At 47.6% G+C, this 23,577-nt stretch overlaps 1 protein-coding gene across 1 annotated transcript in view; it reads left to right on the forward strand.

The window, feature by feature from the left end:
- Positions 1 to 447: 447 nt before the first annotated feature.
- The window catches only part of LOC135900981 (glutathione S-transferase 1-like), a 28,312-nt gene continuing 5,182 nt past the window's right edge, over positions 448 to 23,577 (forward strand). The window contains exons 1-4 of the mRNA XM_065430606.2: positions 448 to 748; positions 5,374 to 5,432; positions 8,408 to 8,549; positions 22,460 to 22,630. Coding sequence (XP_065286678.2) covers positions 608 to 748; positions 5,374 to 5,432; positions 8,408 to 8,549; positions 22,460 to 22,630 — 513 coding nt within the window. The 5' untranslated portion in view covers positions 448 to 607. The remainder of the gene's footprint in view (positions 749 to 5,373; positions 5,433 to 8,407; positions 8,550 to 22,459; positions 22,631 to 23,577) is intronic.

Below are 23,577 nucleotides of genomic sequence, written 5' to 3' on the forward strand. Positions count from 1 at the left end.
TTGTGTTTCTTTCGCTATCCTCGTTTTTTCCCCGCAGTTTTAGCCTCATTTCATGTATTTTACGAACTGTGCCATTTACCGGATCATATTTTACACGTGGCGAAGCATCTCTCGTTTGTAGCTAACCTCTCCAGTTAACATTAAGCTTTATCTGCATGTGTGTGCGTGTGCGTGTTTCTGTCGGTGTTTGACGAGCTGGGCCGAGTGCAATCACACGGGCTTTTCGCCTCCTTCAACAAGCGCAGCCTTGGACAGCCCTGCACAGAAGCGGCTGTGAACGAGCGTCCGCTTGCAGCTCAGCAAACTGCGGCTGCCTATCTTGTACAGCGACCATGCTCTCCCCCTTGTACTCGCACCCGCGAGGAAAGGGAGAAAATTACCGTCCGCCTAAACGACCTTGCCCGCTACGGCGGCACTTCGGCGGAAGCGGTGGGTGAGGGCTTCGCCGGGCAAGCCACGCCGACGTCCCCCTCCCCCGAGGACGGCAACGAGAGCCACTGCTCCTCTGGAACGGGACGAGAACGGAGCAGACACCGGCTATTGCGCGGGACGCCAGCATCCATTTTGGAGCATTCGCCTCGTGCACAGCACCACCGACCCCAGCGCGATGCCGTACACCCTGTACAACCTCTACGGCAGCCCACCCTGCGGCTTGGTGCGAATGCTGGCGAAGCACATCGGCGTCGACTTGGAGCTGAAGACCGTGGACACTTTCAAGCGCGAGCACATGTCGCCGGAATACCTCAAGGTGGGTTGGGTGGGTCGGCTCGCCGGACCAGTGGGCGTTGCCTGCGTGCGTTGGCATCGGTCAACGCGGATCATTGGAGAGTTTTAGATCAGGGGACGCGAGCGGCTTGCGTATGCAAGAACTAGGGGCGACGGTACTGTGCATGCGCTAACCCACTCGTAGGGGTCAGCGCATGCGCAGCACCATGGCCCCTAGTTCGTGGGTACGCAAGCCGCTTGCGTCCCCTAATTTAAAACTATCTGTTGTTGATGGCCACCGCGCTGCCAAAATGGCGCCGAGTGCCAAATTTGGCAGCGGTCCGTGTTTCGTAGGAGCCTGCGTTGGTCGGCGAACACACGCAAGTGACGAAGTAGCCTTCGCGTAATTTCATTTAGTAGCGCATGTCTTGCATAAAATTTAATTCGTTTAAAACGTGCATTTAACCCGGACGCAATCACGATACATAATAAGTCATTCTAAGGCAACAATGAAGGTGCATTACTTAATTCTATGCAGCAAAACGTTCGCTGTGTCAAACAGGGGCTTGCTATCTATCGGCGCCTTAGAGGTAAAGTTTTTTTTATAGCATAAGGAGTGACACATTTGCTGTGCTGTGTAATATATGACCAATACATCGAAGCCGGGCCCCTACGATACTGACGTTTGGCTTCACAAGAGGTATTCCATTTGTTTATTTTTGTCAAACTTGTTTTGTGAAAATTTACTCAAGGAACACTTGAACCCACGCTCATTCGGCGGCCATGAACCAATCTGCGAAGTTTTCTCGCGAACTCAATAATTCCCTTGGAAAATTGACTTGTACAGGCCTTGCCTAACATTATGATTTGGCGAAAGCGCAAACGCTACTTTCTAGCATATCTTAATTAGAAGCGCAATACCCTACCGAAACAAATAGAGCGTGTGCCACTCAACATATACATCAAAGTAGTCGACCCGCAGATGCTGTGTATTGGCTTTGGGGTGGTGAGCCGAACGGCAGTGGCATCAAATTCCCGCCAAGGCAGTGGCATTTCGATGGGGGCGTGATGCAAAAAAAAAGAAAGCTGTGTACCGTGTATTGGGTACGAGTTAAAGAACACCAGGGGAGCTATAACGTAAAGCTATTCCAAACTTTTCTATTCCAATTCGGCAATCAGCCCTCCATAATTGGAAAAAAATTTTCGGGCCACCCGCACTGCTCCTGTCTGTCAAAAGACGTCACGAAAACCGCGATAACTCCCCATCTGATATGACGGGTACACACTGATCATGCATGAACGAACCGAACGCAAGAAAAATAGTTATTTCTGATTCGACGCCTTTTTGCCACTAACCCTCTGCTATTGGTCTAAAATTTTCGGGCTGCGCCCACTTCACTTGCCTTTCAAACAATGTCACAAAACCACAAAAACACACCGCGTCAAAGTGACGGGCAGGCGTTACAAATGCATTAGAATGCCGGACAGTGCCTCTCAGATACTGGCCGCTTGCACCTGCCGGGAGCATGCGTTTATTCGTGTATAATAAAACTTTTGGCTTTACTATGTAATGTTTTCGAGCCCTTTCGGCACCTTTTCGACGTCGCTCCGCCAACTACTCTATGCTTAGGATCCATTTTAGCGGCATTTCTGACTCACCCTTGCACGCCGCCGCGATTTTCGACCAGTCACCGCAAGCTAATTAAGGGAAAGTGGGCCAATCGCACACGCCGGCACCACCCTCTTCATCCGGTTAAATATTTCCAGCGCGCTGGCTCGCTCTCATCGAAATCGTCTCCACTTTAGCCTTGTCGTCGCCTCGTATCACCAAATTGCATAAGAAAAACTACTCGATGTACGCAATACTATTCGCTTTGAAAGCAAAAAAAAAAAGTCACCTCCTTTAAACGAGGAGTGCGTTTAATTGGGCTCAAACAACGCTGCAGGTTACCTCCCAATGCATGTGTCACTGTTTACGTCAACGCGACGTCAGGAGATTGGAATAAAAACACATTGGAACAGTTTTACGTTATAGGGCCCCAGGTGGTCAAAATTGATTTAGGAGCCCCCACTACGGCATACCTCATTCATGTCTTGGGTTTGCCATATAAAACACCACAATTTGATGTTATAATCTACAAATTTGCTGGTAATCAGTCCTTACATGGTAACACTACATCAATGCGCTTTCATACACGCTGCTACAGCGTTCCACAAACACAGCTAAGAGCGCCGCCCAATCGCTAATTCTTTACTTTGACCATCGGCTTTTACATCGTAGGTGCGGACGCTCGTGAACAGGTCACAATAACACCTGACAGCACCGGCGCGAATGTAAAAGAATCTTAGAAGGGTGAGCTAGTTGGTATGGGTCATTCATCTTAAACACAAATCGACAAGCCAGTTCTAAACACAAATTGACATGCCTGTCCTAAAGGAGCGCACTAAGTTTGCCATGGCAAATCTGACCTAATGATGTCGCGGGATATCGAGGCATTGACAGGTGGCCTGAAGCCTGATTACTGTGGTTTTCATATGAACGCCAAGTTTCTACGGCAGTTCTTTGTAAATTAGTTTACTACATAGGAGTGACAGACGCTTTCAATCAATGTTCATTGGGTCTTTTAAATTTTGCTGTTCTCAGGTGTGCTCATGAGGCACGTGTTGAAGGGCGCCTACCATTTCTAAGTGTCACCCTATTCTGACAAACACATGTGCTTGGCGCGCCGACTTCGTTCAAAAATGGGATTAGTTCGCCGTTGCTTCACTGTAGTGCGGTTAAGCTTTAACTTCTTTCAGCTGCTTCTATTTGGAGCCCAGCAAGTCTCGTGAGCACTGGCTGGTAACTGGCTTTAAAGGTGACGTGCAGTGCCTCTCAGCTCCTTCCCATAAGAACTTGTTTCATATAATTTTTAGGATCCTCGCCAGGCCCAATCAGGTGGACGAAGGAAAACTCCTCCCTGGCATGCAGAGAAGCCCCCGCTGCTTTACCCTAAGCGCGCGAGCTGTTGCAGCTCTTGAAATTACTAATTGAAATTTGCTAGACTGCTGTATTTTCACAGCTTAACAGCATAAGTGTTTACAATGGTCATTAAGTGAAAATAAAAAAATGATGTCTGCATACAAAGCTTCCAAATATGGAAATAACGTGTTTTGCCTGTAGCGCCCACTTTTCAGACAATGCTCTGTAATGAGTATTTGGCAGTCTTTCAGGTCATCACAGTCACCATCATCATCATAATAAAGTCTGGTATCTTGTTATGCGCTGTCAATTTGCACTTTACCGCGTACCTCTACCTTGCGTAAATTGTTGCATTGGAGGGACCGGAAGGTCCGTTATTGCATGACAGAGAGTGTCCTGGCGGAAATCCAAGCACCAGCAGGGACGGAACAACTTCAAAATTGTTGTAAAAGAAAGCACGTTTGCAGATTTGCTTGAAGGGGCTGTGTTCTAGAAAAGCATAACAGCCAGAAACGCATGTCAGTATATGATGCATGTTATTTTAAGAGAGATAGCTTCTACTGTGTAAAACTTTCAAGCTTTAAAACATATTTGAAAATCGCTTGTGGTAGATGTCATAATTATATTCCTAGAGCAGGAATATGCAAAGATATGGACATTACCTGCATGATAAATCGAAGCACATAATCACCTATTTGATAAAAATATAATAATTAGCCTCCTAATTACTTTACGGTACATATTGCCATTTAGGAATTGTACCTGGTTAATATACAAAGCATATCAATTAGCAAAAGAATTTGACGATTGCATGGTTTCGAGAGAGGCGCCATGAAACTCGCGGTAAATATGCACTGTGTTTCCACTTACTTTTTTAACAAAATGCTATATTATGCATTGAGGCTCAAAATCCATTGGGGCGCCCATGTGTTTCGTCACGCATTTGGCACTGAACATCTGGAAACTGGCCTCATCATGCGAATTCTTGCTATATGGATACGCTTAGCAAGCTCACCGGGTACAATTAATAAATTTCCATATCTGCCGTAATGTAATTAATTATTAAAATAACTAATGAATGTATGCTAATTAGTTGAATCTATGTTTGAATTTCTCGTGCAAGTAATATCCAGCTTTATATATTCCAGCTCAAATAATGTAATTAGGCTATCTGCCAGAGGTGGTTTTAACAATTGCGGTGAGCTTAAGTGACCACTCGGTAAATATGTCAGGTACACAATGCCTGCCACACTGCCAAATTAGGAAATCTAATGCCTCTGCCAGCGGCTATGTGCTTGACATGCCCCTTTTTCTGTTGTCGGCTCTTAGTCTATTTATTTTTTTTCGAGCAAAGTCAGTCGAATACTAGCGTTACTCCTTCTCTGCTTCTTATGTTCCAAAACTACTAGGTAATGTGCAATAACATCGGGACCTAAATATTTTTTAGGCATCACGTACTTTCGCCAAATTTTGGTTTAATATTATAAAGCAGAGCACAAAGTGTCGTTTTCCAGTGCAGGACATTAAAAACATAATTAGTAGTCTCATTTATTCATGAGCATGTATTTTCACTAGTCGCAATACCCATAAACATATCTATACTGCTCACTGGAACAGCAAGGATGTATTTGTGCCCTACAATGTTTATAAACAATCTGTGGAATAGCGCAAGCTATTCATATGTCATTATTTTGTGTTTCCTGCAGATGAATCCCTTCCACAGGGTTCCTACCTTCTCTGATGATGGCTTCATTATATACGAAAGGTAAGATCCAACACATACGTCGTGGGGTACGTCGGTGGCCACTAAATACTATTACAGCCTCCAAACTGAACGCTCTGAAAAAAAATTTCCTAACAACGCTTTGGCTCAGTGTCCCCTATTGAAAACCGTGTGCAAGAACACGGGAAGCAAGAAGTAGATACTGTAGGAGGGGCTGTTTAATATCTTCTTGTGTTTTGTGACCAGCAGACCACCTTACTGCATATTCTTGTTTCAATGGTTCATTAGGAATGCAGCGATATTCCTTCCTTTTTAGTGTAACCCTTAAGGTGTTGGACAAAACTCTACGATGGAAACACTAAACTAAGCTGCATGGAACGGAAACAAACCACGGGCAGGGCATCACCGCAGTGTCTCTTCGGTTGAATGTGGAGTTACCTTGGTTACGCGACTATCACTACTGGCGATTATCGTGTCGCGGTTTCGATTGCGTATCGAATTTTTTTTAACTGTATCGGGCTTATATATGAATTTTGATTTTGAATTTTAGAAATTATATTGGCAGCATGCATGACTGCAAGAAACATGAACAAAACTGGGATAGAAATCTTTTTTATTTAATGAAGTATTAATGAGCTCATCCTAATTTAGTAGCCACATATGTATCTTCGTTAACTGGTTGTAAGCTTCCAAATGATACGCTACCAACGAACCTGCAGCACGTGTTTACAGCGATGCTATCACGTGCCAGCTCACGCAGTTCGAGTGAAAGTGGCTGGTCTTACATCTGCTCTGATATTCTGTTTGAATGCGTGATCTTTTGGAAGGCAGCTCTTAAGACCAAACTACACGTGCGCTTGCCGGCGTGCGAAATCTCACGCCCGAGTGCCTTGCGTTTTCCGCACCTCCTGAGTGAAGGCGTTAAGAACCTACAACGCGCGCTCCAGCTCGCCTCCAGTTGGCTCATATTTTTGCCTTGGTAGACATCGTTTCATATTTCTGTAAGGCAGCCAGAGCACCTACACCAGTCTGGAGAAGATTTATAACAGCTTTAGTATCGCGTTTGTTGCCTTACGTACGTTAAACACAAGCACCTTTGCGGGACCTTTTGTGGGCGTCTCTTCAGCACTTTTAGTTTAACGGACGAGAATGCAAAGGCAAGGAAGCTTTATTGAGCGTGATGTCAAAAACTAATTTTGCTCAAAGATGAAATGCAGCAGCGTGGAGCCTTCCACTTCCAGATTCAGCGACCGAGCATGATGCAACACGTACGCGATGGAAAGCTCCGCCAGCGCCGGCACGTTGACACGTCGACAAGTTGTCACGTTGACAAGCGCCGGGACGTCTTGACGTTGTAATTTGCGCAGGGTTCATTCGCATCTTGTTGCTCTGATCTCTCCTAGGGTTCGCCGTCATAATCACTTTGTGGGATCATAGTCCGAAAAATGCTCTTTCTTAGTTTCTCGGGCATCATATTGCAGACATGAGCGGAAGCACCATATTACTGCATCTGTGGTAAACATTTCTTACTCGACAACATGGGCACAATCATGCTTGCGGAAGTGTACCTTAAAGTGTCCTTCACCGACATCCGATGTGCGCTACTGCCCTTGTCGGAGTTAGAACAAAGCTGCTTTAGGCAACCGTGATCTACAGTTCAGAGCGAAGAAATAAATGAGCTTGTTGGTCTTCTCTGAAGCAGAAATACCACCACAATTTGGTGCGGACACTTGTTCTTATTCGCCATCGGAGATAAGGTAGACCTAAACATGCCGCTTGCATTTTCGTCGTAAAAGCGTCATCATATCTCAGCAACTAGCAACCACGCAATAACAGGGACTTGTATCTCCTCATTGGACAAACTGACGTCAACAGATGGAAGTATTTCACTATGCATGCTTTATTGGTTGCGTGCCGTCTGCCACAAGTACCACACGACACGCGCCGCAGAGAACCATTGTACTGAGTGTAGCGCCATATTTGCATCATGGTACGGAGCAGAGGGCAAATACGCTTCAGACGGGTTGGTCTTTTATGTGTTTCATTATGGCTAGGTCGGCCACCATAATCCTCTTATTGCTGTGCGAACGCGTCTCGTTAGGCTTACGCGAGTCACAATCGCAGAAGGATCTCGCAAATTGCACGCGCAAGGTGCTCCTAACTAATGTTTCAGGTGAGCTTAGAGAAAGCGAAAGCTCGTTTCAATAGTTCCTGGCAATCAACGCGAGTGAGAACGGAGCCATCACGATAATTCACGCTGAAGCGGGAGTCATGGGTGTCGCATATTGGACAATGCTATTTTTTTAGCGTGCGTGAACATATCTGTGCTTGCGCCGCGCTTCGACGCGTACGATCTGCCATGCACCATCTGCGCATGCGTGAGGCTCGTAGGCACACGTACGTGTAGTTTGGCCTCTAAGCAGCCGTTCCTGCGGCGAGCGGCGACGTCGCTCTCCACGTACCCGAACGGACGAACAAAACAGCGAAGGATGAAAGAGCGAACGCGGAGCGGCAGATGAAAAAAGACGCTAGCCGCCAATGGCGGAGAGCAATGGTAGCGGCCCCTTCAGTGAATCTGCTTTCATGCGGAAGTGCCCGACCGCTCGATGCGTAGTCGTATCTTCGTCTCAGCCGCACCGCTAGTTTCGTGCTATCATCTGCTCGCGTCCGCTACTGCTCGCGCTTGTTTGGTTTGCTTGGTTTGGTCTCGTTTAGGCTTGTTTGGGTTGTCATGGCTTGCGACTGCTTGGTAACCCGATTGCATTCCCGACGTGAATAGTGTAGTATTTTGTGGAAGTCAAACAGCATCAGCGATTTCCCTGGAACCTTCGACAAGTCATGTATAAAAGCCGACGCCATTGACCCGCACGTCAAATTTTCGCTGAGTGCCAACTCTGGCACATGTCTCTCTCAATTTCTTTGCCTCAATAGATCGCGAAACGAAAACACGTACAGAGCGGCGTTCAAATTTCGTATTGGGGGTCTTGTAATCGTTGGTGATCTTCTTTCCTCCGCAGTTCGGCTATCTGCTATTATCTGCTGAGAAAGCACGCCCCCGAGAACGAGCTCTACCCCAACTGCCCCAGGGCACGTGCTCGTATCGACCAAGCTCTCGCCACGATAACAAGCACCATTCAACCACACTTTTTCAAGTTCATGGTGAGTTTACGTAGGGGTTCTGTCACGATTAGTGGCCTTAGGTATAGGGATACTCATTTTCATGTTCTCTTTAGGTGCGTTCATCGGTTTGTGCTATATATTCTTCAGTTATTTTGTCACTTTCATTTGTTACACCTTTTAAAAGTCGTTGTTTTTTTTTTGTTGTTGTTGTAGCCTTGGGATAGGCGATAAGTTTAGATTACGCATATAACATTAGGCATGAACTACTCGCACTCATGTTCCAAAATAATCTATTCAATGTTTTCTAACATAGAAAGTAATGAAATAACTGTTCTCCTCCAAATAAGCAAAAGATAAGAAATTTTCTTAATTAAAGAAAAGAACTTTTAATGCAATGCAAGAAGAAAATAGGTAAAACAAGCTTTGCTTTGAGCTTGTCGGCGAAATTCAGCACTAAAAATTGTAACTTTTGCTTGTAATCTTACGTAATGTTTCTGGCAGTTTTTTACCGTAACATGCTTGTCTTTTTGTCTCTTACGCGTTAAGCATGCACTGCCGTTTTCCTCGTACAGACCCTTTAACAATTCCGGCGGCACGCAAATCCTTCAGCGGCTTTTCTCTTCTATCATCAACAACTTCTGATCTCCTTTCAATAACGGTTTATTTTTTTTATTTTTTTAAACATAAAGCATCAAGCAACTATTCTTTCTCAGAAAATGTGCCATTTGGTATTAAAAAATGTTCGGATTCCGTTAGTTCAGTTACTTTATCAACAAATACTGATCGTGTGTTTTGACAGATTCCAAATGTCCGTGATGGTTGGCTTCAGTTTTTATCTAGTCAGTACAAGCGTGATAGCTGGCTCGCCCTAAAGAAATATTTATGCTGCGAATATATACGCCTGCGCTTGACTATTCTATATTCTTACTCTTCGTATACTGTTGGTATTCGAAAATGATTATATTCACCCACCTCTGCTGTAGCGTAATCGCAGAATTATCTGGTATATTCATTACCTTGCCTGTTCGTTGCTTCCATGTATGGAGCCACACCATTTCTACCTCCACACATGGAACATTTTGCTTGTGGGTTTAGGATCAGTGTATATCGACACTTTTACTTGCTTACCTTTTTTTCCAGCGACCATTTGCACTTGCTAACAAATGTGAAAGTTATCGCTTGGCATAAGTTGCGGCCTGCAGACATCTGAAAATTCTCGATTCTCGTAGCCGATTATATCTGTTGTCTGAGTTGTCCCCGAATTTTTTAATAATCAGATTGCATGCAGGATGCGAATAGTGTTGTGCATCCAAGAGGTTGTGCGAGCGCCAGCGATTACGCTAGAACGCTCGATGAGCCAAGTGCAGTCGCAATCAAAAATACGCGGATCACGGCTCCGGTCGCAGGAGCGGCTGCAGGGCCACACCGCGGCGCTGTTATCTGCATCCGGTGCCTGCTTTGAGGGGGCACCGAGTGACGCCAATCTTCGCCCTCGCTCTCGTGTTTCCGTCACGCGCTTCACAAATTTTAAGAGCGACGTTCGAATGTTTCGCAGCTGATGGCCAGTGCACAGGAGGGCGCTTACATTTTGCTTTGTTCGCCGTGCTGATAGTAGTTCTCGGCACGACGGTGGCGGACGGCTTCCGGGCACGGCTGGCAGGTTCGGACGGATTCGGCAATGTGAGCCTAGTTGCGCTTTCGCCTTAAACGACAATGGAAGATTAGTCAGGACGGGCATTGACGCTAACAAAGTGGTGGCTGTTTAACTGGTACTCCTAGGCACAAATGCCTTTGCATGGCGTCTTTCGCTGAGAGTCTGCATACACGTGCGCCGTCCGTTCAAACGCCAAGCACGGAAGCGCGGCAGAGACGGGTGCGAGGCGCACGTAAACACGAAACGTGAAACCGAATCGGACACTGCCAGGCACACGTTCCGTGCGCTTAGCCGAACGGCCGAACGCGAGCTGACGCGGAAAGGAAGGCAAGCGTAAAGCCCCTAAGTTCAGGGGCTTTGCGCAAGCGCGCACTGACGAACCCACTTTCCAGCTGACCGTCAGCCGCGAAACAGCCGAACGCCGCACTTGAAATTTATCAAGCGCGTGACATAACCACCCGAGAGTGAAGGTGAAGATTGGCGCCACATGGCGCACCCTCAGAGAAGGCGCCCGATGTAGGGGCTTTATCCCGATGAAGATAGCAGCGCCGGGGTGTGGCCCCACAGCCGCCCCTGCGCCCGGAGGCGTATAAGGAAAACATGACCCCTGGGGACACCACACGCGCTTGTCGAGGTCAGACGTGCCTAAACACTGCTCCACGGCACGTACTTCGGCCAGAACCGCCGCCCCCAGCCGGGGCCCCCGAGGCACCGCGAGCGGCACGGCTCGCCTCGAAACCCCAGTGACACCAGCTGCCCAGCTCCGGCGAGACGCTCGGCCGCCGCGACGGCGAAAACTGCCGGTCGCTGCTATCTCGAGTGCGCACGACTACACCAACGCCTTCATACAGCATGGAGGTTCAGGTGCAAGGTACCGACATGGACCCGAGCCAGTATGACCCTCGGGACTGGACCGAAGTCCTGCGAACACAGGCGAATCGTCGGAAAACCAGAAAAGCAACCCAAGGACCAAGCGCCGATCCTGCCGGTCGGGAACCGCAGAGTCAGTCGCGGGAAACGCGGGATACCGCCACAACTCCCGCACACTACACAGCTCCTCGACGCAGCTACGCGTGCTCCGTACAGCTGCACAAAAGATCAAGCAACTCCCGGCTCTTCCCCCAGACGAATATAAAGTCGTCTTCCGCTCCCAGGGAGGCCTTGACCTGACGATGCTCCAGCCACGCTACCTCCTCACCGCTCTCATGCAGGCCGCTGCACTGACCGACCCATCTACGCTGACACTTCGGATTCACCCGGTCAATAACACTTGCATAGTGTCTGCGGTGAATCAAGATGACGCTCTCAAGCTCGTACAACGCCAGCACATCATCTACGACCAACGTGAGTATGCCATGGCGGCATATATCACACCCCCTCATAGCTCAGTTAGGGGAGTTATCACGAGTGCCGACTGGAAAGAATCGCCGCAAGAGCTTCCAGCACACTTGATCGCCCGCAACCCCTACGCTAATATACTAGATGCTCGACAGATGGGACTCACATGCTCGATACTTATCACCTTCGGTCAAGCCATCGTCCCCCGAAAAATTGTTTATGGTGCAGGACTGCATCTGTGCACGCCTTACACACCAAGGGCCGAGACCTGTAGTAACTGCCGGACCATAGGCCACCGCACGGATGTCTGTATCGAACCTAGGACACACAAGTGCCTTAGATGCGGTGAGTCACACCCGAAGGAACCAACTCCAACATGCACTCCCGTCTGCATCATTTGCCAAGGCCCGCACTTGTCCGGAACCCGGGAATGCGAGCACCACCATCTCCACAGGACAACGAAGCCTACCCCCGAACGCGAAGCATGATCCCAGCGACAAGACGACCACCACTCACCGCGCAGTTCAGGATCCGAACGCCCGGCACCATCTGCCGGCCAACAAACAGGGCGCTGTAAGAGCCCGGACCGACTGACATGGGCGGACAAGCTGAAGACGCCAAACGTGAACACAAAACTAGCAAGCAACACCCCGCATACCCCGGACCCTCGCGACCAAGAGCTTCGGGCTCTGCGTGTTGAGGTAAGCCGCCTCACAACACTTTTAACACACAACCCCGTTCCCCCCTCCACACCCCAGCATCCCTCCCCAGAGCGAATCCTCCCACCCACTGTAGAGTCACCCACCGCACCTGCCATACCCGCCTCACCCCCCCCCCCCATAAAAAGAAACGCACATCGGAGTCGCTTGCCAATTATCAGGCTGATCTCAAAGACTCGGAAACCAAATTTGACGCCAAACTGGTACCTCTGGAGGCGCGCCTCGAAACCAAGTTCACAACACTCACCGAACAGCTATCTTCTCGCCTTGAGCAACAGATGGACACACTTTTCACACGCTTAAGCCTAACTCTCGAACGTACTTTTGCACAATTTGAGACGCGCCTTCAGAGGCTAGAGACAAATACCAGCTCTTCACAGGACGTTTCCCCTACCTCCATCCTACGCCCACCTACTCCTCCTATTCCACTACCACCACGAGAACCTATCCTCGCCCCACACACGCTCAAATATGGCGGGCCGGGATAAATCTATCCACCTATCGCTAATTCAATGGAACTGCCGTGGCTTTCGGGGCAAGCACGTGCTGCTGCAGCTCTTATACCTACCCTCCCTGCCATACCTAAGCTCCTTTTGTTAAAGGACACACAACACCAAGCCAAACTTCCCAGTTACCACGTATTACACTCTGACACCATCGCCAACCCTCGGGTATCCACACTGATACATCGCACTATTACCTACCAAGAACACACAATCACCTCCACCGCTCCGTGTGTCCTCATTGAATTCATCCCCATGAAACGTAATACACCTCCGATCTTTATTGCCAACATATACCACACCCCACGCCAAGCTATGACCACTCTTGATACTCTACTCCATAAAATTCATAGCATCGCGGGCCGAAATACCCTACTCACAGAAGGCGACCTTAACTTTCAGCATACAGACTGGGGTTATCGGAACACCACAGCACGGGGTCGCAGGCTTTGGACTACTGCCCAAGACCTGCGCCTTACTACAAGTACCAAATTTCACACACCAACCCGAATTGGCAACAGTGTAACCATGAATACTAGTCTGGACCTTACACTTAGCCGTTGCCTCAAAGGTATCTTGTGGTCACGAACGCAACACACACTCGGAAGCGACCATTACATTATAGCCATCCAAATACCTCACACACAACCCAGCCGTCGACTCCTCACCCACAATCTTATTAAATGAGATGCAATCCGGTCCGCACGACAAGAACGCCCAGACATCCCGATACAAGACATTGATCAGTGGGTCGCATCTCTCCTAAACGATATAACCGCACACACGCGACACATTACCACATCACCCGACACCCTGACACTGGATACGCGCCTAGCCCACCTCTGGGAGGCACACCACACCATCCTAGAGAGATGGAAAACCCAAAAACATAACAGAAAGTTAAAACGAAGACTGGACACGCTACAGGCACAAATCGCTGCACACGCCGAGGAGCTGTGCCGTTCCAACTGGGGTCAGGTGTGCAACAGTATATCTGGCAACCTCTCTACCATGAACGCATGGCAACTCCTGCGGCATCTCGTTGACCCCACACACTCGCGCACAGCATCACATCACATCACACGCCTTATTCACAACTCCACTCTCGGCCCCGACACCCTTCTGGACCAACTCCGGACAGAACACACGGCACCCGGCATCTCCCTCCCTCTATCACCCTACGCAGGAGCCGTGAATGATGCCCTTGACACCGATATTTCGGAGCAAGAGGTCCGCATGGCCCTGCAAAACATCCGCCCAAGCTCTGCACCGGGAAAGGACAGAATAACAAACTCTATGCTCCGTAACCTGGATGATCAATCTATCACACAGATTACAGAATATTTTAATAAATGCTGGAGAGAGGGCACCCTGCCACAGTCCTGGTGCCATGCCAAAATTATCTTCATCGCGAAACAGAACAAATCCCACACCATGTCAAACCTCCGCCCCATATCACTCACATCATGTCTCGGGAAGCTTCTGGAGCATGTTGCTTTAAACAGACTGAATCAGCATATGCACGACCACAACCTATATCCGCACAGCATGGTGGGCTTCCGCCCAGGTCTCTCCGCCCAAGATGCAATGCTTCAATTGACGCACAACATCTTTGACCCTCTCATCCCTGCTCATACTAAAGCCGTCTTGGCGCTGGACTTGTCCAAGGCCTTTGATCGCGTAGAACAAGAAGCGATCATGGCGGCTCTCCCCCCTCTCAATGTAGGCGCCCGCATGTACGCGTACATACAAGCATTCCTCTCGGGTTGCACGGCCGAGGTTTATATGGGCTCCCATGCGTCCCCTCCGTACACCCACAGCGGAGTGGGTACTCCGCAAGGTTCCGTCCTTTCCCCTTTTCTCTTCAAATCCACACTCATTGCCTTAGCCAATGCTCTTCAAAATATCCCTCACCTTCACCCCATCCTCTATGCAGATGACATCACTCTGTGGACCACCCACGGCAGGAATGGTGACATAGAGAAAACCTTACAAACCGCTGCAAACATCACACAACAGCACGCATAAAGCATTGGTCTCTCCTGTTCCCCGGAAAAGTGTCAAATAATTTTCATGCGTCCCTCACCACCCACTCTTCCCACCGCCCCAATCACCGTTACTCTGGCCGGAGACCCTGTCCCGGAGGTCGACACACTCCGGATCTTGGGCCTACACAGCCAGAGCAACGGCCGGAACACTTTCACAATCCGGAAACTCAAGCGGGTGACGGAAGCGCTGTCGCACCTCATCCGAAGAGTTTCCGGCAAACAATATGGCATGAAGGAGCGCGATTTGTGTCGTCTTATTCATGCCTTCATACTTAGCCGTTTCCTCTACACAATATCGTATTTTCGCCTTCGACAAGATGAAATCGCCACCCTAGATGCTATGCCTCGTAAAGCCTACAAGGTGGCCCTACACCTCTCCCCTAACACGCAAACCACCAAACTCCTCCAGCTTGGGCTCCACAACACCACACACGAACTCATAGAGGCCCATCGACAAGCACAATACACTCGTTTAGCTCAATATATCACAGGACGTTACATACTAGACGCTCTCCGAATTCACATACCAGCAGCCGGCCCCACGCTCCTATCTGTTCCCCGCCCCATACACACTCAGCTCATATTAAGACCCCTCCCTTGGAACACCCACGCCACCTACCATTCGGCCCGCCGCAAAGCCCGCGCAAAAGCTCTACACAAATACTACGGTATCGAAGCTGACGCCGTATGGGTGGATGCGGCCTGCACGGGCGAAGACGCGGCAGCTGTAGCCGTTAACAATACACTCCAAGCCATCGCAACTCTCCACCTTCCTGGCGCATCCACCCAGGAATCCTCGGAAGAAGCGGCGATCGCGCTTGCCCTTACACACACTAATGTTCGGTACGTACCGACTCAAAAACCGCACTCCTAAATTTTGCACGAGGACGAGTCCACGAGACCGCCTTCCGCATTCTCAGCTCGCCCTCCGCGAACCCGCCCCGCCAGGTGGAACTGATCTGGGTGCCTGCGCACTCTGGGAACCCCGGCAACGAAGCCGCCAATGATCACGCCCGAGGTCTCATCAACCAGGCGGCGGCGGAATCAGAGTCGAGCTCTTCCCGGGAGCGCATGCACTCTTTCAGCGAGCTGACCCAGCAATATCGCGCCGAACGTCCGCTATACACCCTGCCCCACCAATACCTTGGCAACTATCTCCAAATACGATGGCGCCGCCTCCAGATCCGCACCCTTCCCTCCCCCTATTTCCTCTCCCGCATCCGCCCGGGAGCATACACCCCCTCGTGTGCTCAATGCACTCACCCCCATGCTACGCTTACCCACATTCTCCTTGAATTCCCGGCGGACCCTCCCCCGCGGTGCCCGGAGCTCCTGATAACCTGGGAGGAATGGGAGACCCTTCAGCGATCAACAGACCCGGCCAGGCAGAAGATCGCCACTGACCGGGCCGCCCACGTCATGGAACTCCATGAACTCAAAAACGTGTAGTGCAGTGGGGTCGTGCGGGGACCCTGGGACCTACGTGCCCGAACCCATTGGTCAATAAAGTTGTTTCTCTCTCTCTGACCCCTGGGCTCTTGGAGGTCTCGCCGCAGGCCACTTCCACTAGCATGGCAGCAACCAGGGCCGAAGGCTCCGACGTTGTTTCCGATATTTTTTGTTAACGCTCCGACGCTGGGCTGCCGCCGCGGTGAACGCGATGTAGCAGTGGGCACTGACGCCCATTTGGTGATAGGAGCACGCATCACTTGCATTTTGGTGCATCCCAAGCACGTGAAGCTACTTGAAATGCTTCAAGGAACACTTGTGCAACGTTGCGCAATGGCTGTGTGCAGGCCTTTGACAACCCCACGGCTCGCTCTGCCGAAAGCCGCGTCGCTGCGTTGTCAGTGACGCTGGAAAAAACATTCATGCAGAACGTGGACACGCACCACAGCGACAAGGAAGAAAAAAGACGGCGGCGGAATGATCATGGAGCCATGTGTTGAGGCTGCAGCAATAACGACGACACGGTAAGTTTTTCTTACAGTTCGGAGTGCTTATTTCCGAGAACGCTAGTAGATTAGGCAAGACTTAACGCCGCATACGTTACGCGGAGGGCAGCTTTCTCCAACATAATTCAACGCCACACCAGGAACGATAAGCGCGCATATATTTGCAGATCTACATCCATAAGCCTTAAAAGCCTGTTTCAAACCATGAGCACTTTCCTGCTCTCCTGCTTAGCTCCGAAACCCCATTCTTCGTGGGACATAATTTTCTCATACCGGCTATGTGTGAAGGAAAAGAGCGTGGCCAACATGTAATTGTCTCGTCTCTTATTGGAGTAAAGCATAGATCAAGGGAGAAGCTCTAGTAAAACGCCGAGCTTGCTCCGATTTTCGAGTTATAAAAAAACAGAAAACAGTAATTTCTGATAGCTTCAACGCACGGCACTTATGCAATTCGGCGAACATTTAGTGTATTGCAGTGAAGCGAGTGAGAATTTACATGCATACGCAGTGTAAGCAATGCGTTATAATAGATACTCAAAACGTCACTTCTCCGCGCTTCTAGCCTTTATTATCTCGGACGCTGACCTGACGCCCCCGCGCTGAAGCCCTACACTGTGTTGCATTGATACGAAGAGAGAATTTGGGCGGGTACTAAGTGTAAGCAACATGTTATAAAAACTGGGAACCCACTGTTCCCACGGTTGTAGTCTTCATTATTATCTCGGATGCGCACCTGAGTCCTCCTGGGCGCCATTTTTTTCACTTTGCTTCTTATAGAATTTCAATGCACTGCATAGAAGTATTGTGGAAAAGGTTTTTTAAAGCACATTCAACATGATCATATGGGTATAAGCCCCCCTTCCCTCCCCCAAGGAAAACAAGAACAATATCTACCAGATCAAAATTACGCGTAAAAGCATCCATAAAATGGAAGCAGTAACAGTAGCCGTCTTCATAAATTCCTCATCTCGTAAATATACGAACATGTCTTGGTTTAATTGGCATTGTTTAGACACAATTTTTTTAAACGAATGCTTATTTAAGGTATATAATCTGAAAAAGTGTAGAGGATTCTATAATGCCTTGTGGTAAAGAGCCCAAGCGGAAATACTTGACCCACATCTGATACGCTAACGAGATACCTCAGAGAAACCACCTGACAGAACAAAGGAAGTGGAGACGTTATCCACTTGATGGTAGCATATTGGTTCCACCCCTAGTTTTATAACTCGGAGATCACTCAGCTAGTCTAGAAGAAACAGTGTACTGCCAGGGAAGCACTTTTTAATTTGCTTTTATTTCTCAATACATGCTGAAGTAAGCTTGAGTTCATTGTATGTGTGTGCAAAAGTGCGTTAAATGAAGATGCTTTCATCTAAACGTATAACATTGCAGAGCGTTTTCCTCATGAGCAACAGTAGACTTGCATGTTTTTATTGTGCCAACAAGCCTACTTCGCGATTTAGAGTAAAAAGACATACAAAAAGGAACGCATTTCATGATGGTGACTGTGCTTTTAAAGCTTCTCCACAATACTTATATGCACTGCGGTGACATTGTATAGCAAGCAAAAAGAAAAATAATACCGAGAGCCGAAGGTCTCAGGTGCATATCTGAGGTAATAATAGAGACTACAACTGTGGCCCAGTGGGGTGTCCAGTTTTTATACTAAGTTTTCTTTTCGCTTCACTGTAACACACTGTATGCTTCAGCGCGGAGACCTCAGGTGAGCACCTGCGATAATAATAACGGCTAGAAGCGTAGCCAAGTGAAGTTTACAGTTTTTATAATAACGCGTTGCTTACGCGTTGCAACGCGTTTTATAATAACGCGTTGCTGCGTATGCGCGCAAATTCTTTCGCTTCACTGCAATACTTCCAATCCTTTGCCCCATTACACAATCGCCGTGCGCTGAAACCATCAGAAATTGCCGTTTTCTTTTTTAATAACTGAAGAATCGTAACAAGCCCGGTGTTTTAGTAGAGTTCCCCCCTTGCTGTACGCTTTATTCCAATAATAGACGAGACAATTACGTGTTGGCCACACGCTGTTCCTTCACGCATAGCGGCTATAAAAAAATCATAGCCCACGGAGAATGGGGGTCAGAGCTAAGCCGCACGCGCGACAGCGGGAACTTGCTTATGGTTTGAAGCATGCTTTGAAGGCTTATGGACGCACATCTGGAAGTACATGCGCGCTTCTCATTCTGCTAGGCATGTACTCAGTCACTGTGTAGGGCGTCAAATTATCGTGGACAAGTGCGCGCTCAGCGTAACGTGTGCGGCGTTAAGTCTTACCTGATCGCACTAGCGTTCTCGTACATATGCACTCTGAATTGTAATAAAAACTTACCATGTCGTCGTTACTGCTGTGGCCTCACACATGGCTCCATGGTCATATGCCGCTGCCGTCTTCCTCCTTTTCAATGTGGTGCGTGTCCGCGTTCCGCCTGAGTGCTTTTTCAGCGTCGTTGAAAACGCAGCGACACGACTTTCGGCAACGACGTGTGGCGTTGTCAAAGGCCCACACAACCGATGATTTCCCTACACACGCCAAAGGGTTGTCTACACGCCCCCTGGATATTCTGGACACCCCCCCCCCCCACTTTAATATCTAAATTTTACTCACGTAAATTCTTCTAATAAACATCAGGGCTGTTTGGTCAAGCCCCGATAAAAGGAGCAGTGCAATACCATGTTACCATCTAAAGCGATACAGAAAGAGAAAATACACACCTGTCTACTTTAATTTACGTGGCTTTACTTCGAACTACGGACAAATTTTCTCTGCAAATATGAAGCCTCATAGGAAGCTTTGGCAGCAGTGGGCGTCAGGTGAGAAGAAAAAGGAAATGATATGGTTCGAGGCACGAAACTATACAATGGAATCTTTTTAAATACAAACAATGCTCATCAATAGTGGAAGCAAGTGCTACAACCTAAACGAAATTTTATAAAGAAATTAAATCTAAAAAAGAAACAATGTGCAAGCGTGGTGCTTCCAATATTGATCCTCTAAGAAATAATCCCTACAGTTGGCGCCACAGGCTTCAGCCACCGGAAGAAGTGCCAGAAGACTTCCACTCGTTGATGTTTACCTGTGTTTACGCTTTGCTTACGTGGCCAGGTCTTCGCTTTTCTGAAAAGGATGCCGCAGTTCTTTCGCTAAAATCTTTTCCTGTAGCGGTCCTTTTTCCTGCGCCCTCTTTATAAGTGCTGCATAATGGGCATACTCCCTAAACATTGGTTCTAAAACTTATGTCTCGTCATGGGCGCTGGCAACAAGCTTGAAAATGTCCTTATACGCTGAAAAATGGTCAGACATTTCAAAACTGAATACTGCCCTTTTTCCGTAAAAACTTAACTTCTAAGAAATATGTGTTTTTGTAGATTACATAGAAAACACTGCCTCTCAATTGTATACAGAGAAAAAGGGAAACATACGTCACGGGTACGAGCATTTGGGTAATAGAGGTCTATTTTTGAACTAGTGGACTAAAAAAGAAAATCTTGGTATAGCTTATCTAGCCTCCCACCTCCCGAATTATCTAGCCTTTATCTAGCCTCCCGAACAAAAGCAATCCAAAGAATACCCTCGAGTACACTGAGGACGTTCTCTCGGTGTACTCCACGCTGTAACGAAATTCCACAGACAGGGAAGAAAGGAGTGATAACTTCCATTTTTGCTAGGGTTGGTTAATCTAACCCTCTGTAGCCATGAGGGAGTAATCATAGCACGGAGATGCAAACATGGACGGAAAACGAGACGTCAGAAAAGCAAGAACTTCAAACAAACAAGGTTTGCCGTGTTGCCGTTCCCCCGAGTTACACTTGCGTGTAGTGTTTTTGCATTAATTTATGGCGGCAGTCGCCAGACGCATAAGAAAATTTCAGATCAGGGTCAACACCTGGGTCAAGTTCCACCGTACAGAACTCCAGATATTTCACTCAAACGCCGCAACCACAACCAGAACAAAGTGCGAAAGTGAATTCAGTGCCGTTGCAATGCACCTCTTCCTGCAAGCATCCCAGAGAAGAGCAGATGATGGTTGACTACAAACACGACTCTCTCGCCAAGGGAAGTGCAGACAAGTGACTTTTAACACTGCGGAAGAGTCCTTTGAGATCCGTTTTCACAGCATTGCCAGAAGCACCTTTCATACACCGCCTTCTAACTGGAATTTCATGGTCAGCTACAGTCCAAGGTAGCTCCCCGGTGTCACAAGCGCCGACCACCCTGGTGTACACGGACGTATCTTCGAATATTTCTCTACAACCGCATTCACCTAACTGTCCACTAACACACATTATAAATTAATTGTCACTTTCAAACTGCCTGGTACCGATCGTCGTACCTGTGCTGCCGGGATAAGTTCTATAATTGGCGTCTTCATGTTTGTACTATTGAATATAGTTCAAAAAAGCAGTTCAGAGTTAAAACGCATGCTCGGTGATTCATAACAATCAGTTATTTTTCGGGCCCAATACCGCAGCTTCCGTACACTCTCTAAGTACACATCCTCTACTTATCCATGAAGGACGATGTAAGATAATACAATGAACACGCGGGACTATTAATGCGTAATCACTTCAGAACTACTTCCCTCAGAAGTCTGTCTGTCCGTCCGTCTATCTGTAACGCGTGACACGATGCGCTCCATAAGTATACATAAGGTCGTATGGGAGTATATCTGAGAATGCTTTATGACTACGTATGACTACTAAATTTATGGTTATTACTATACACAATGAGTACTGAAGAGGTAGTGCGAATTGTTAACTTATTAAAAAAAGATTAATTGCGATATAATTAATTAGGCCTAAGACTTCCTTGGACTGTAATGAAGGTTAAGCAGCCTAATGGGGATTAATTACGATGAAATTACTTAATCGCAACAATTATCAGATGAGGGATATTTATAATAGTGAAGCTAATAAAGTTATCCCAGCTTGAATTAACTAATTTATTAAGGGGCAATTAAGGGCAAAATAATGTAAGATAATCAAACAGAATTAGGGCTGGCTAAGATTATAACGTCCAATTTCGATGGCATGCCATCAGCATCCTTAAGGCTAGCCGGGATTGATCAGGTAAATAAGTGGCCTAACCTAAGTAGAAATATTCATCTTAGCAAATTATTGATTAACATAATTATCATTACTCAGACTAATTATTCCATAATAAAAAATTATGACAATAATGAAACAAAAAAGGAAACCATGCAAAAGCATGGCCATGATATGATCGGATCTGTTCGCATAGCTGAGCGACCTATGTTTGAAAGATGAGCCTCTGGAAAGAATACTTAAGCGCAATCTGACGAGTCTCACTAGGCAGTTTCCGCAGTAATTTTTTTTTCGTAGTGTGTCTCCTTAATGTTTTGTATAACGTCATCTACCAGAAGAGCTTTCATGTCTTTTTTTACGTGAGATAACATTTTGTTTGGAAAATACTGCGGGGCAGGGAAGTGTATGTAGGTAGCACAATAAATGTACCTCTAGTATAACTAAGAACAAGCTGAGCTTCTTGTTCTTCTAGCTTGGTTTCGGGCAGTACATCGCTCTTGGACAGTTGTTAGTTGTGCTTCCCTGCCTACATGTGTTGCGTATGAATAAGGACTGCTTTCAGAGAAGCGGCATATCGCACAAGATGCTTTCTATATCGTTAATCTACTATTCGGTCCATGGTGATACACGAATGGGATGCTGAAGAAGTTTACTGTTTTGTTACAGAGACCGCGTTTCTATGATTTGAAGAAGCCTACCGCGGAGGAGGTGGAGCAGTTTGAGGAGGACGTGGTCAAGGGTTTCGAGCACGTGCTGGGTGAAGGAAAATACGTGCTCGGTGACAAGCTTAGCCTCGCGGACCTTAGCCTGGTGGCTCACCTCACCCTTGTCCTTGAGGTAAGTTGTGGTGCAAACTACCTTTTGCAGTCACCTGTAACCTCCATATACCTAGCCGCAATAACAAGGATTAAAATGTCAAGTGTGCGGTAGATGCTTCTTGTATACATGGATTTTTTATAATGTACAGTGGGTGTTACCAAACAACTCTACCGGGCACATGTAAGCATGAAATGATACCGCACATGCGGACAAGCTTGACATAACTTGATTCTCTTTCCATTTTTGTTCGTGCATATTGGCGATACACCAGTGGGCAGCATTCTTAGAAATACCATTTTAGAAGTCGGCCCCAATTTGCAAAACTTTCAGTTAGTAACATCGAGAGGGTGCGCTCTAATAACAACTGTATTTATGGCAATTATTGGTAACATTCTTGCTGCGTTATGGTAGTGTTTTATTACTGACCGAAATTCTATTAGAACGCCGCGAAGGCTTTTCGACTATGTGCCGTAAGTACGCATATTAATAAAAGTGCGTAATCTCTCGAGGTTGCTCACTGCAAGTTGTTGAATTTCGAGGGGCCTACTGAAGCATAGTTCATCAGAAATGCTGCCCATTGAGTTACGCTTGCGCTGCGGTGAAGTTCCACAGATCACCCAAGAAGCAATGTCAAAAATGTCTGGACATGCAGAGCTTGCGGGAATCCTCTCTGGTCACCTAGAATCATGAACAAATCCGAACGGACGCCTACTAATGTTTTGAAAATACCTGACATTTCGTGCCCCGCGCGGAAGTCTTGCTCTAGCTCACCCATCTGAGGGCCGAAACAATGCTTCTGCATGGAGGTCAATACGTCGAGCTCTTTTTCAAAATACGGAGCTTTAGCATAGCGTTACGGCCCTGCTCTTGTCAGCACCAGCTGTCACAACGGCAAATGAAGTGCTAATAAATGTATTATGACGCAACGTAAAATAAAATATGGAAAGGAAAAAGAGACGACAGAA

This window comes from Dermacentor albipictus, chromosome 2 (genome assembly GCF_038994185.2).
Source record: "Dermacentor albipictus isolate Rhodes 1998 colony chromosome 2, USDA_Dalb.pri_finalv2, whole genome shotgun sequence".
In the NCBI taxonomy this organism is placed as follows: Eukaryota; Metazoa; Arthropoda; class Arachnida; order Ixodida; family Ixodidae; genus Dermacentor; species Dermacentor albipictus.